This window comes from Pseudorca crassidens, chromosome 4, assembly GCF_039906515.1.
Source record: "Pseudorca crassidens isolate mPseCra1 chromosome 4, mPseCra1.hap1, whole genome shotgun sequence".
Taxonomy (NCBI): Eukaryota; Metazoa; Chordata; class Mammalia; order Artiodactyla; family Delphinidae; genus Pseudorca; species Pseudorca crassidens.
The window spans coordinates 31,469,934-31,482,416 of record NC_090299.1 but is presented as its reverse complement, the minus strand read 5'-3'; the positions used below and the strand labels follow the sequence as shown (position 1 = coordinate 31,482,416).

The window sequence follows — 12,483 nt, the reverse complement described above, 5'->3', positions numbered from 1 at the left end:
TAATGCTCTTTTTTTTTCCCCACTGAAGCAACAAATCAGAGAAAACGTAAAATAATAAAATACTAAGGATTTATTTAGCAGACACTTTCAGATTTTGCTTTTCATATAGCGTTTGGTTGAATAAAGACAGATCCTTTGGAAATATCCCCAGAAATACATGAAAAATTTCTACAACATTATTTATTCAGCAAATCTACTGAAGTGTCTATCCTGTGCTAGGCTACTCATGACATATAACTATCTCCTAGTTCATCAGTCGTCCCCGATCAACTATCATTCACAGTTAATAGGCTTTATTGCAAAACTTTTCAGGATTTAAAAAAAAAGGATTTATAAAAATATTTTTCTGTGTCAGCTTTTAACAGTTTTGGTAACTGTTCCATTCAGCTGACAATAATAAGAGAAAATGAAAACTACACTAGAGCCATCCCTCTTTTTACGTTACCGTACCTTCCCTTTGTCCGCCCCTCATTCAACCTCTCTCTATATTGAGTAAAGTAGTAACAGGCTTCCTTTTTAAAGCGAACATAACAGCAACAGTAAATTACCATGACTAAGATCAAAACTTGATTCTGCAGAACTGTCACCAAGTTCCATACAGTATTGTACGTGGGCATAGCTAGAAACAACGGTCAATAATCAAAAGGTTTTTTTAGAGTCTACTTGCCTCCGGTTAGCTGCAAAATTACAACACATTTCTAGACCCTCTGTGATGCAACATCTCTGCCAGTCCTATTTCTCCTACAGACGCGGGAAAGAGGACAGGTAACCTAAACTCTTGTTCGCGCTGTAATGCCCTTGCAGTTTTCCCTGTACGGATTGAAGGCAAGCAAGTAACGTTCTTCAGTGAGCTTTATACTGATCTACATAGAGCAAGTGGATAATTTCAGCAGGCTTAGAGATTTGGCTAGAATGGGTATTGTGTATAAATGTACTGCTTTACAGAGACTTTACAGTCCTCTGAACAGCCTCTGATAATAGTCTGCAAATAGTCCCAGCTAGATTGGCTAGATTATCAGAACCTGGGAGTTAGCAATCCCTGTTCCCTATCCATCCTCTGCTCAACTCCTGACTCTCCTTTTTGGTGCATTCAATCTCTCCCCTTGCTCATCTTTGTTGTTGGTCTCCAGGCCATTTTCGGGCTTTGTGCCTCCAAATCTTATAGACTGATAATTTATACGCTTAAAGTGACTTCAAAGCTTACAGCAGAGTCTACAGTTCCTACAGGAACTTCACGAGGTCACAATTAATATTTAAAAAGTGATCACCAATCTAAAATATATTTTAAAAATTATTTAAATAAAGTCCAATGGCTGCCTTTTCCAAATGAGTAAGGACCTGCTGGGACAGTACAAAGCAGTACTAAGTCCCTTGATTGCCACAGTATTAGCTTTCTACAAACTGGCTCAGTTTGGCATAATGACTGAAGTAATAACTTTAAAGATACAAAGTTTAAATGAATACCCTCTTTTTAAAAAACTTCAGTCCCATGACAGTGGCACCTATATAATGCTGAGCTCTACCTTTGCCTGGGAATAAAACATATGTGCCTTTCTGCCGGCCCATGGAAGTGCTGACACATTTTCTCTTTAAACTTCAAGTTTATCTTGAAATCACAGGGAAACCAGTTTTATAAAATTCCGATTTTGTCTATAATACGTAAACAAGGAACGAGGGGAGTCAGAGAGGAATGGAATGGTCTAACTGCTTAAAAAAATGTCAGTCACATAAACCACAAACAGTTCTGCCTAAAGAACTAACAGGATTAGTTAAAAACAAAACAAGACTCAAAAAGTTGCAAAAATCTCTCAGTTGATACTGTGGAAGAATACTTGTGAGGTAACAAGTTCGAGTCCAGATAGACCCATTTATGAGGCCCTTACTCTGTCCTGTTGGAATTACAAGAGTCAGTCTGCAAGACAGAAATGGATCAAAACAGTTGGGTTGATGAGAGCCAAGTCCAGGACCTGTAAGGGGGCAGGGGAAGGGGGTATTTCAAAGAGCAAGATTTTCTGCAGGTTGGCTTAATGGTCTTGTTGTAATGAAACTGGGTTGTTCTCATATCTTTATGAATGAACAAGAAATTTCTAGGGTCATTTCAGAAAAATCTATCAACGAAGGCTCACACTTGTGCAGTACCAGTCATGCAAGGGCAGTATTAGCTCCCGAAGGGTCACAGGTAGCATGGGCTCCCAGGACACTTGAATTAGCATGCCATTCGGTCATAAGATTTCTAAATTATCTGAAGGGGAAATGGCAATCACTCCCAGTTATTCTGACTGTGGTCCTTTCCCAACTTTGTAGCAGTACAATTAAGATGAATCAAACAAGGATTTCCCCGGCAGTCCAGTGGTCAACACTCTGCACTCCCAATTCAAGGGGTGCAGGTTCGATCCCTGGTTGGGGAAGTAAGATTCCACATGCCATGTGGTGTGGCAAAAAATAAATAAATAAAAGATGAATCAGACAGAAGAGTTTGGGGCCCTGAGGAACTTTCCCACATTCTCCTGACATCACAGTCAAATCTGAGATAGAATATACTTTCTAAAACTTAACTTCTCCTGAACTTGAGGTAAAAGGAAAATTTAATATACTTAGCTTCAAAAAGTACACAACTTAGATTAGAAAATTTAAAATAATTTATTAGTAAGTCAAATGAAGTAGCTCCTTGCAGTAAAGTGAAAAAACACTTAAAATTTTTGCTCAAAACATAAGCTATAGTCTCCCTGTACCCTTGAATTAAGAAGCCATAGTCTCCCTATTGATTATGGTTTCTGTGATTATTTTCACAGCCAAGTAGCAGTGTGATGGACAGCTGGATAAGTGTAAGCTTACTGATTAGACATGTCCACCTACTTCCTTAATTCCAGATGTGAACAATGGCAAAAATCTAATTTTAACTGTAAGCAAATACAAACATGGGCGGGGGAGGTTAAGACAAAGTTATAATAGGTAAATTCTGTTCATCAAAAATCAAAACGTTGATTCCCTTCAGGTAAAAACCATACAATAGAACTGAGTTGCTCAAAATAACAACAACAACAAAAAAAACCCTGAAACATTTTAATAGCAATGTCTACTAAAAATAAGAAAGATGAAATTCAAACAGAAACATCTTCCTTTCCCACCTAAAAATCCATCCTCAGATCACAAAGAAACAAACGATGCAGTCTGCAGTACTATCCTGGCCAGGTGTTACTGTGGTTGGTGTGACCCGAGCTGCAACGTTTGCTGACGCTTCCTGAGCTAAGTCTGCTGCTTTTCCCTTGAGCAGCTAAAGAGAAATGAGATGTTTCTCTTCAGAGAGAGGTGCTAAACATTTGGGTTGCATGAGGGACAAATGGAAGTTTGACACCTAAGATGAATAACCACAGTGCATGAGGCCAATGGGAACTTTCACTATGTAACGCCAGCCGAGCTCACTGTCACACAGTATTCAGGCACACAAGTGCCAGGACCCAGCGCAGGAGGCAAAGAACTATTTTTTCCTTTTAATACGTTTCCATTGGCCTCCAAGGATTTTCATAAATAAGACTCGGAGAAAGTGTTCGGAGTATGCTTTTAATAAACTCTCCAGGGCCCTTGCTCTGAAATATTTCAAAGGCTCCTGCATCCTCTCACACTCGATGAAGGCGACCACCTCAAGCCAAGGTTTACTGTGCTTTAAGAACTCATGACACCAAAAGTGTCATTATTACAGGTGCTTTCTTGCTAGGCCCAATTTATCTGAACCAAGAAGTCTTATTTAAAATTCTATGAAACACCCTCACAAGATTTCTGGTATAGACACACCTCTAAGAATTTCTGTTCTAGAAGGATGTAATTAGCCGATTAAAATTTCCCTTCAGATGGAAAAAAAGAAAAAAAGCTCGATTGGCAAAGGTGGTTCTCCTGTGTAGGTAATACTATATTTAGGCCATGGGTAAAAGCTGTGCGAGCATACATGTGCCAGTGTTTGCCTAAAAAAGAGCAGACACATAATAGAATTGTTCAAATGAGCCACCAGCAGAAACATTTCTGTGCGTGCCAGTTGGATCATCTGCAGTTACATGTGAACAGAAGATTCTGTGTGGGGAAGGGCTGGTCAGGGCCCTCCCTCACCCCCAGATGTTTTTCTAATCCTAACACCTGAGGGCAGCAGATACAGTAAACAAGCAGTTGTTTGTAATGCAAATCCAAGTAACAGGGCTGACAGGGGACTGCTCCCAGGCAAAGCCCAAACCCAAATGGTCACCCTGCTCCTGACTCCTGACACCCTAGATGCAAACCTATCACTGTGGATGTCAGTTGCACAAACACTCAGTCCTACTAAGGACAGAGTTAAAGAGAAAGAGGCAGAAGTGTGGTTACGGGTAAAGAGGAGGGGCTGCCTTCCGGTTAAAGTGTTTTGGGTCTCAGACACACTAAAAACAGCTGTTAATTATTAAAAACCAAAGATTTCAACTCACTTCGGTCAGACCCTAAAAGAAAAAAATTGAACATTGTCTCGTGGTTAAACCTGAAAAGCTTCTCAAATTGTGCAAACTGCAGAATATCCCAAGAAAGGTGCCTAAAATAAATGTGTTCTAAAATGTAACAGAATAAAGCAACGCAGCAGATAGGAGGGTAAGGTAACTGTTTCCTGACCACACCCCTTTCCTCCACTCTACACCCACCAACATTTATTCTGGCCACAAATCTTTCCCAAACAATGAATGACTGTTCAATTCACTGACCTCAGAATTTTAATACATACACTAACAATAAATACTTTCCATTCTAACAATTTAAAATGATTAGTATACTGAGGGGGTAAAAATGCTGGTTTAAAGAGGAAGAGAAGCTTAATTTTCAGTATTCTTAGGAATAATTTATAAATATCAATAGACTTTAATTATACTGACTTTTTAAAAATTATTGCTTTGAAAGGAGAAGTGGCTAAAGAATAAATTCCACAAATACTTATTAAGCATTAACTGTGTACACAGCCTAAAAGTATAAGATTATTTTGGTAGCTATTTTCTATTGTTACCAAGTCAGAGACTATAATTTGATTTGTTGTTCTAAAAAGGCTTCAGCAGAAATCTTCAATTATTCCCTATCTAAAACATAGTCTCCTCCCCCTCCCCTCCAAAACATCAACAAAAGAAAAACAGCCCAACTTTAAAATATCTGAATGTACGCATATTTAATTCAACAATATAAAGTCTCCTACAAATTTTAAGACTCAGAAGCATTTATTTGGGTGGTCTCTGAACGTTAAAAACCATATTTGCTTTTATTAGTTCATTCACCTTTTAGATAAGAGATTTATATGTACCACACACACATTTCTATCATTAAGTATTAGAAAAGCCTTTTAAAATGTGAAATCGCTCTTTCCTATAACAACCATCACAAGATTTCCAAGATCTCCATTTTAGCTGCTATATGCAAATTAGAAAAATCTCATTCCCTGCTTAAAAGGTCACATATCTTTTTGGAACTTGTGGGAAAAAATTATAACTTCTAAATCACAGTGCCCGCATAAAGTGGTTGTATTTCATAGATCTATCGCTTCAATAGTTGAGGGCCACAGGTAATCAAGATAACCATAAATACTCTTGTTTGTTGATGACTGATTAGGAGGTATTCCTCTCTCCTACTCTGTAGTATCTCATGGCTCCCAGATTCTGTCCACTGAGGTATCAGTGATAGTACTTGCCCCCAGATGTCTGTGACTGATTTTTTTTTTTTCACTTGGTGAAAGCACTGGGCTAATAAGGCAAAGACTACAGGTTCCATTTTATAATCCTAGATTGACTCGCGGGAGGGCCAGTTAGACTGAAACCCTCATCCTCAACACCCAAATATACATGTTTTTCATTGGGGTTTGGGTGGTTGAGGGAGAGTGAGGCCAGAAAGAAGGTATATATATTGACGGAGCAATAAAAACCCATCACTACCTACGAAGAGACAAATCTCAGGGAGAACTCCATCACCAGCACATTTCACATTCATGTACTACAGAGGTAACCCTTTAGCTGTTTTCTTACTATATAAATGAGGTCTCCATGTTATGCATAATGTGTAAAGCAGCTATAATGCCACTGGATTTTTAAAACTTGAAAGTTAACTGAACCCCGAGATAAAAAAGAACAATTTTCATTAGAATTATCTTCAAGTGATATTTTCTTAACAATTGACAATAACGCAAAAAATAGCTCATTCCTCCCCACCCCCAAACTGATTTTAAAGAAACGTTAGCTAACACAATAAAATGAGACACTGCTTTAAAAGCTGACGTAACATTTCCAATATTCAGCTCCAAATAAGCCAAAGGAGTTCTGATTCTACATAGCTTATGGGCAATGAAAGACATACAGCACTTAGTTAATTGAAAGATTAAATCAATTTCTCTCATCAGAGTAGAAAGCAAAATACTCATAAAATCATGAATTTGCTGATTTAAATTCAATGATTCCACGATAGCTCGTGATCTGTTTTTTATTATCTTAACCAATACCCCCAAAGCTAAAATTCCAAGTGCAAAACATCAAAAGTAGCAATATTGTATGTGAGGCAGCCATTCCTCATAGCAGGTCTTATTTAGCAACGACTGGTCACACATAATGAAAGCATTTCCAGTGTCTTTAAAAAAACAAACATTTTGCCAAAATACAAATTAATTTACACTTCTGAAATAATCTGCAACATCAGCATGTTACTCACTGTTCTCGGGATGGGCGGAGAAAGAGATCCATTGGACATGTATGGGTCATTATTCATGTTTGGCATCATTATGTACCCGGAATAACTCGAGTAAGAGGGTCCCTTGTTGTAGAGTCCTCCATCTGGATGCTTTCCTGAGAGAATGCAAGGAACAATCAAATGTGCTTTGACTTCCTTTTTATATCACTGTATTTTTCATTGAAAAGTTAATAGTACTGCTTCAAATCACACCTTACATAAGAGATTTGTTTACGAAGTATTGTAACTGGATTATTATGCTCTATTTTAGATTGACAGTATTTATTCCCTTAAATGGCTTAGCAGTGAACCAGATGTTTGAAAAACATGTGGTTCAATTTATTGCCACTACTGACTGGTTTGTTACTGGTGTTTTTACAAAAATAAGTGTTATCCATCTAACTTAATTTGTTCTAATACTAACAAACTGGACTAAGAAATACAGACACATGAAAGAAGACACAAAGCTGTAATATAAATATACTAGGCCATTCAGCTATACCCACACGTATATATTTATACACTTGAAGTTATGCTCCATCTTACTGGCAAACTCAAAAATTCTACCTGTGCTTCTAGATTTCTGGAAAATTTCTAGATTTTTACTGAGGGAGCAAGCTGTATCTAGCATATGGGCAACTACCCAAATTTATGAAGGATTAACTACAGGAGACTTAATTTTATGTGCTATACTTACATCACTCTGGTAAAGAAATGTGTGTTTGTTCACTGTATACATTTCTTCTCTTTAATCTGTGTGACTACTTTGTAGCTCAGAAGGAAGCCTGATATTATAGTTCTCTTCTCTTCTTCCCCTAGCTGACATATTGTATATGCGAACACCTCATTCTGGTCAGGCCAATTGTAAGTAATTAAAGGAGAACAGAAATGTAGACTGTTCAACAAGGGAACCCTAAAGATTACAGATTCTTTTAAAGTCACACGGAGTTCTCCTTAAATCTTAAAAAATATGTAGAATTTTTACAGTTTTGAGCAAGAATCGGCAATGGGGAGAAAGTCTATCACGTTCCATATGCATAGTTCTTAATTTTAAGAATAACGTTTTATATTTTTACAAGTTAGAGTCTTCTTTACTGAGCCATATTTAGTCTGCGCATACAGTGCCTGCCTTCTCACTATAACAAGAAACAGCAATTTCACAAATGAAAGCCCATTTGAAACTATTCTTGTTGGAAAATAAATTGGTGTAGACTGTCACTCTTTATAACAATGCAGGAAAAAATAGCAAAGATCTACAATTAGAACTTCAGGTAAAATGAGAAAACTAATTATAGACATTTCTCTTCCACAAAGAATCTGGAAGCCAACAGAAATTCAAAAGCCCCTAAATCATTCAGTTTTTAAATTATGTAACTATACATTAGTGATAAGCAATAAGTTTCCCGGGTTTTCTTTCCCATTTTGTTAAAACACAGGCACAGTCTTATCACATATGATTCGAGTTTCTTGGATGCAAACAAAAATAGCAAAACATACCTACATTCACAAATTGCACACGTTAAATGTTAAGGTTGGGAGAGATAGAATTAGCGTCTTACCGTCATCAGGGTGTTCTCTGGCCTTGTCGTGGTAGGAGTCCTGAGAGGTTTGTGCTTGTCTGGCCACCTAACAAGACGAATCCCCACCCCCAAAAGAAAGATCACTTTAGAGTTTGTGACAATAATGATATAAGTGTGTATCCACTGGTAACGCAAAAGAGGAGAATCAGGTGCAACTCAATCTACTTGTTTATTAATCTAAGAGGATAGGCTAAGGCTGAGTACTGGGAAATCTTTCTCTTTTCAACATGTGTTTTTGAAAATTATCTACCCAGGACTACCAGCTATAAATGATAATAACAACAGAAACAAACTTGCGAACAATCCATATGCTGTTCTGACCACTGTTTACTAAAACACAACAAGGCTACTTGGATACCTAATATGACAAGAATTTGAGTTAACGGCGGCGTTAATCATTTTGATGGCTTCTTCAACCACTGTTTACTTCAATCAGAGCTGATTAACAGTGGGCTGAAATATTTTGCAACTGAAAATGACATTTAACTAAAAACAAGTCCATCACTCACAAATGGAGATCTTAGGCAACTGTCCCAAACCAATCCCAGCAGGAGCTCTTCTCCTCATAAGCTACCATGGCTGGCTCAGTGCAAGCTTACGAGAGAAAAGTAAACTGTTTTGTGGTTAAAGGGAGGAAAACTTGAAAATTGGGCTATAGACTTCTAAAAGGTAGCCCAGCTAATGTCAGTTTGGGTAACCGTCATCCACCCAGACTCAACCACCTGCAAATCAGCGGTATTACCCCTTCACTGTCTTCCTTGGGTCTGCCCCATGCCCACTTACCACTGGTAAAGATTAACAGAGCCCTAATAGGAGTTCTGGACTTCAAATGCAGCACCCTTCTCCCCAAGGCAGAAACGTTTAGAAAATGTGAAGTGCGTAGCAACTTTACTTATTGAAAAAGAAAGGACGAGGAAAAGGGGTAGAAATTTTAAAAGGCTGCTCTACAAATATGAGTTTGGCCTCGAATGTTTTGGATGTCATTTGGTTCCTCGGACATCTGTCCTCCCACTGGCCTCCTTCCCCCCATACACACATAGTCACAAATCTTTTAAGTGGAGCTGGGTGTGCCCTGGCCACCCCTAGGTTCCCCCCTAATTGGCATATTGGGATGAAAGACTCAGGGTATGGAGAACACCCCTATGCTCCCCTTAGAACCCAGGCCCCCGGGCTTCCAAAATGCGTACTCACCCCTGCCATTGGGATAAAGAAGGCAACTCTGAGGTGTTCTTAAACTTACTGTTTAAAACCCAAAATGTCCCCGCCCCCAAACCACACGCTTTCTTTTTGGGGGCAGAAGGATGCCATTTAAGGAAAAAGAATATACCCTCCAAATTTCTTTGGAGGGAAAAAGCGTTGGTGAAATCATCTGAGTGTCAGGACTTTTCTACCGGATTTCCTCCAAAGAGTTTCCCAGTTGTTGAACAAGGGTGGCCAGTGGAGTGTCGGGTATCAGGGTCCATCCGCCCCCCTCCCCCCACTTCTGAAGCTCTCCGCGAGGCCTGAAATAGCCCTTCCGCGAGGTCCTGCTCACTGGCTTTCTCTCGCCAGCACCCACGTGTCTCTATTTACTCTACTCGGGTTACCATTGCTATCGCCCGCAGCCGGCCAGGAGATCTGATAAAGCGCTTTCCACCCTCCCCTGAGTGAGTGCACCGGTTTCCGCTGCATCTCTCCGACTCGCCCTTCTTCTGCAAAGATTTAAAGGCCTGATTCGGGCCCAAACTAACCCCAAATATAAGCGTACTTTTTTTCTTTACGTGGCGATGATTGGAGCAAGCTAGCGTTGCGGGCGGTACTGCGAGCCCCCCCCGCCCTGGGGTGGCTCGGCTCGCCCACGGCTGCTGGCAGCCGGCCCCAGCGGCCCAAAGGACCCGCGCCCGAACCGCCCCCGCCGCCCGGGCGCGCGCCCCCTCGGCCGGCCGGCTCCGCAGCGGTTGGGACCGCCCCGCCTGTCCCCAGCCCACGCCCGCCTCCCCTTCCTCGGGCCTGTGCCTCTGCTCGCCTTTACCTAAGCCTTTGGTGGTTTAACGCACTTTTGCAGAGACATCTACCGAGAAAGATAGCGGGTACACTCTGTTTTCCGTCCTACGGAAGAACTTCTCAGTAGTGTTGTTCAGACATACTCGCTTTAATCGCACTCCCTAAACCCCACTAAAAAGTCCGAAGGCCAAACATGATGGGTTAAGGGCAGGTTCTCCTGGCCGCAAACCAACGGTTTAAGTCACCAAACCCCAAAACTGATCCACTTGGAATGTTTCCCAGCACACCACACACACACACACACACACACACACACACACACAAAGAAAGAAAGAACACTAACCAGGAGCCCAGCCACCCGCCCCCATCCCCCCACCCTGCAGACCTAATCGGGACCCTTCAGCCAAGGCTCTCCAGCGCCTTCCCTCCCTTCTTCCCTCTCTGCTCTTCCCCCGGACCCGCCACGCCTCTCAAAGCTCGGGGCAGCAGCCCGCTCACCTCGTGGCCGTTGCTCGCCGGGATGATTTCGGATTCGTTAACCAAGGAAGACTTGATGTCGGCTAAGTCACCTTCCTCTTCAGGGTGACTGATCTCGGCGAAAATCTTCTCCTTCTGGGGATCGCCCTCGTCTTTGAAGGGGATCATCTCGTCCGTGGCGCAGAGTTCCGGGTCCCCCCCACCGCCGCCGCCTGCCCCGGAGAGTTGGGGCATCCCGACCACTCTGTAATCTCCGCTCCGCTGGGGGAGCACCCCAGGCGACAGCAGAAAAGAGAAGGGGTCAACGAAAAGGGGAGGAGGAGAAGGAGAATTGAAAGGATGCGTGAGGAAGGAGAGCAGGCGGAAGCCGGGCTGGAGAGCGCCGGGCTGGCGGCCGGCAGCCGGAGCTGCTGCAGCGGCGCCCGCGCCCCAGTGGCCGCCCGTGCCTTCCCACTCCGCAAAGACCTACGCCCGCGCCCGTCCCCGACGCCGAAAGACACAGGGATGCGAGGGCCGCAGCAGCTGGCGCCTCTGGGGGCGTCTGTGCTGCGCGCTAGGCTAGGCTGCCCGGGCGGCCGCCCCACGCCCCCAGCGTCTCCGGGGTCTGCGCGCGGAGGACGCCAGTTCCGGAGGAGTTTTGACTCTCAAAAGGCCAGTGGAGAGTCCGTCGGCGCGTCTCTACGCAAATCTCTCCACCTTTGCTTTCCCAGATGCCGATCTGGGAGTCTGTTTTCCAAGAAAAGAAGGGAGCTAGGCAAAACGGCTCCGTTTGTCCCAGTAGAGGCGGTGCAAAGAGAATCAGAAGATAACGAAATGTCCACTTCCTGGAGGATAAAAAAAAAAAAAGAGCCACCCGGATTGGAGATGTCCGTTTTAAAGCTTCTTATTTCCTTCCCTTTCGCTTCGGTTTTCCGTCTCCAGGAGCATTTAATCTGCCAGAGGAAAAGGTGGGGGCGGAGGAGGAGGGAAAGAGAAAGAGAAGAAGTTTGCCAAGAATAAAGTTTGTGTCGGCGAGTGCAGGGAGTCGGCAGTGGAGGGCACGGCTGGGTCTCGAGGAGTCACAGCAGGGGCCTCGGACCCAAAAGATTCTGCCGGGAGCTGGAGCCGACACACACACACACACACGCACACGCACACGCACACACACACACACACAAAACCCGATCCCTCTTTGTTCCCGTCTCGAGTTTCCTCAGTCTGGCTCGCTCGCTCTTTTGCTCGCCGCTCTCCACGCCTCCGCCGCACCGCTTGTCAAAGCAAAGAGCTTCACCCCTCGGGTTCGCCAGGCCCGGGGGAGGGGGACGCCCCGAGCTTGGCCGCGTGCGGGGCTGCGGGCGCGTCCCAGCTCCTCAGCCGGAGAGCGCGCAGCCTGGTCCCTCCTCCGCGCCCTGCCCCGCAGGTGAGCGGCAGCGCCTCCTCGCCGCTTCTCCTCCTCCCGCGCCTCGGCGGCGCTGAAAAGCTACCCTCTTGCGTCGCTTCTCCTCCCCTTCCCCTCCCCCGCCTCCAGCTCTCCTTGGCTGCCCGCTGGGGGGTGCGGAGGGGGGGAGGTGGGGGACGACGAGAAGGAGGAGGTGATTGAGGACTTTTTTTTTTCCCCCCAGAGCCTGTAGGACGAGTCCTAGGTTTTGGGGTGTGTGTTTGGGTGTGTGTGTGTGTGTGTGTGTGTGTGTGTGTGTGCGCGCGCGCGCGCGCCTAGAGGAAAGATTCAGGCAACTTGGCGAGCGCAGGAAGGACC

At 43.6% G+C, this 12,483-nt stretch overlaps 1 protein-coding gene across 4 annotated transcripts in view; it reads right to left on the bottom strand.

Annotated features, from left to right (window-relative positions):
• The window catches only part of LEF1 (lymphoid enhancer binding factor 1), a 118,463-nt gene extending 106,229 nt beyond the window's left edge, over window positions 1-12,234 (bottom strand). Inside the window, exons 1-3 of one of the 4 annotated variants that reach the window (XM_067735369.1) lie at window positions 10,770-12,234; window positions 8,268-8,334; window positions 6,691-6,824 (exon numbers count right to left, since the gene is read on the bottom strand). In XM_067735369.1, coding sequence (XP_067591470.1) covers window positions 6,691-6,824; window positions 8,268-8,334; window positions 10,770-10,982 — 414 coding nt within the window. In that variant the 5' untranslated portion in view covers window positions 10,983-12,234. The remainder of the gene's footprint in view (window positions 1-6,690; window positions 6,825-8,267; window positions 8,335-10,769) is intronic. The other 3 variants (XM_067735370.1, XM_067735371.1, XM_067735372.1) reach the window with 3 other exon arrangements.
• Between the last annotated feature and the right edge of the window lie 249 nt (window positions 12,235-12,483).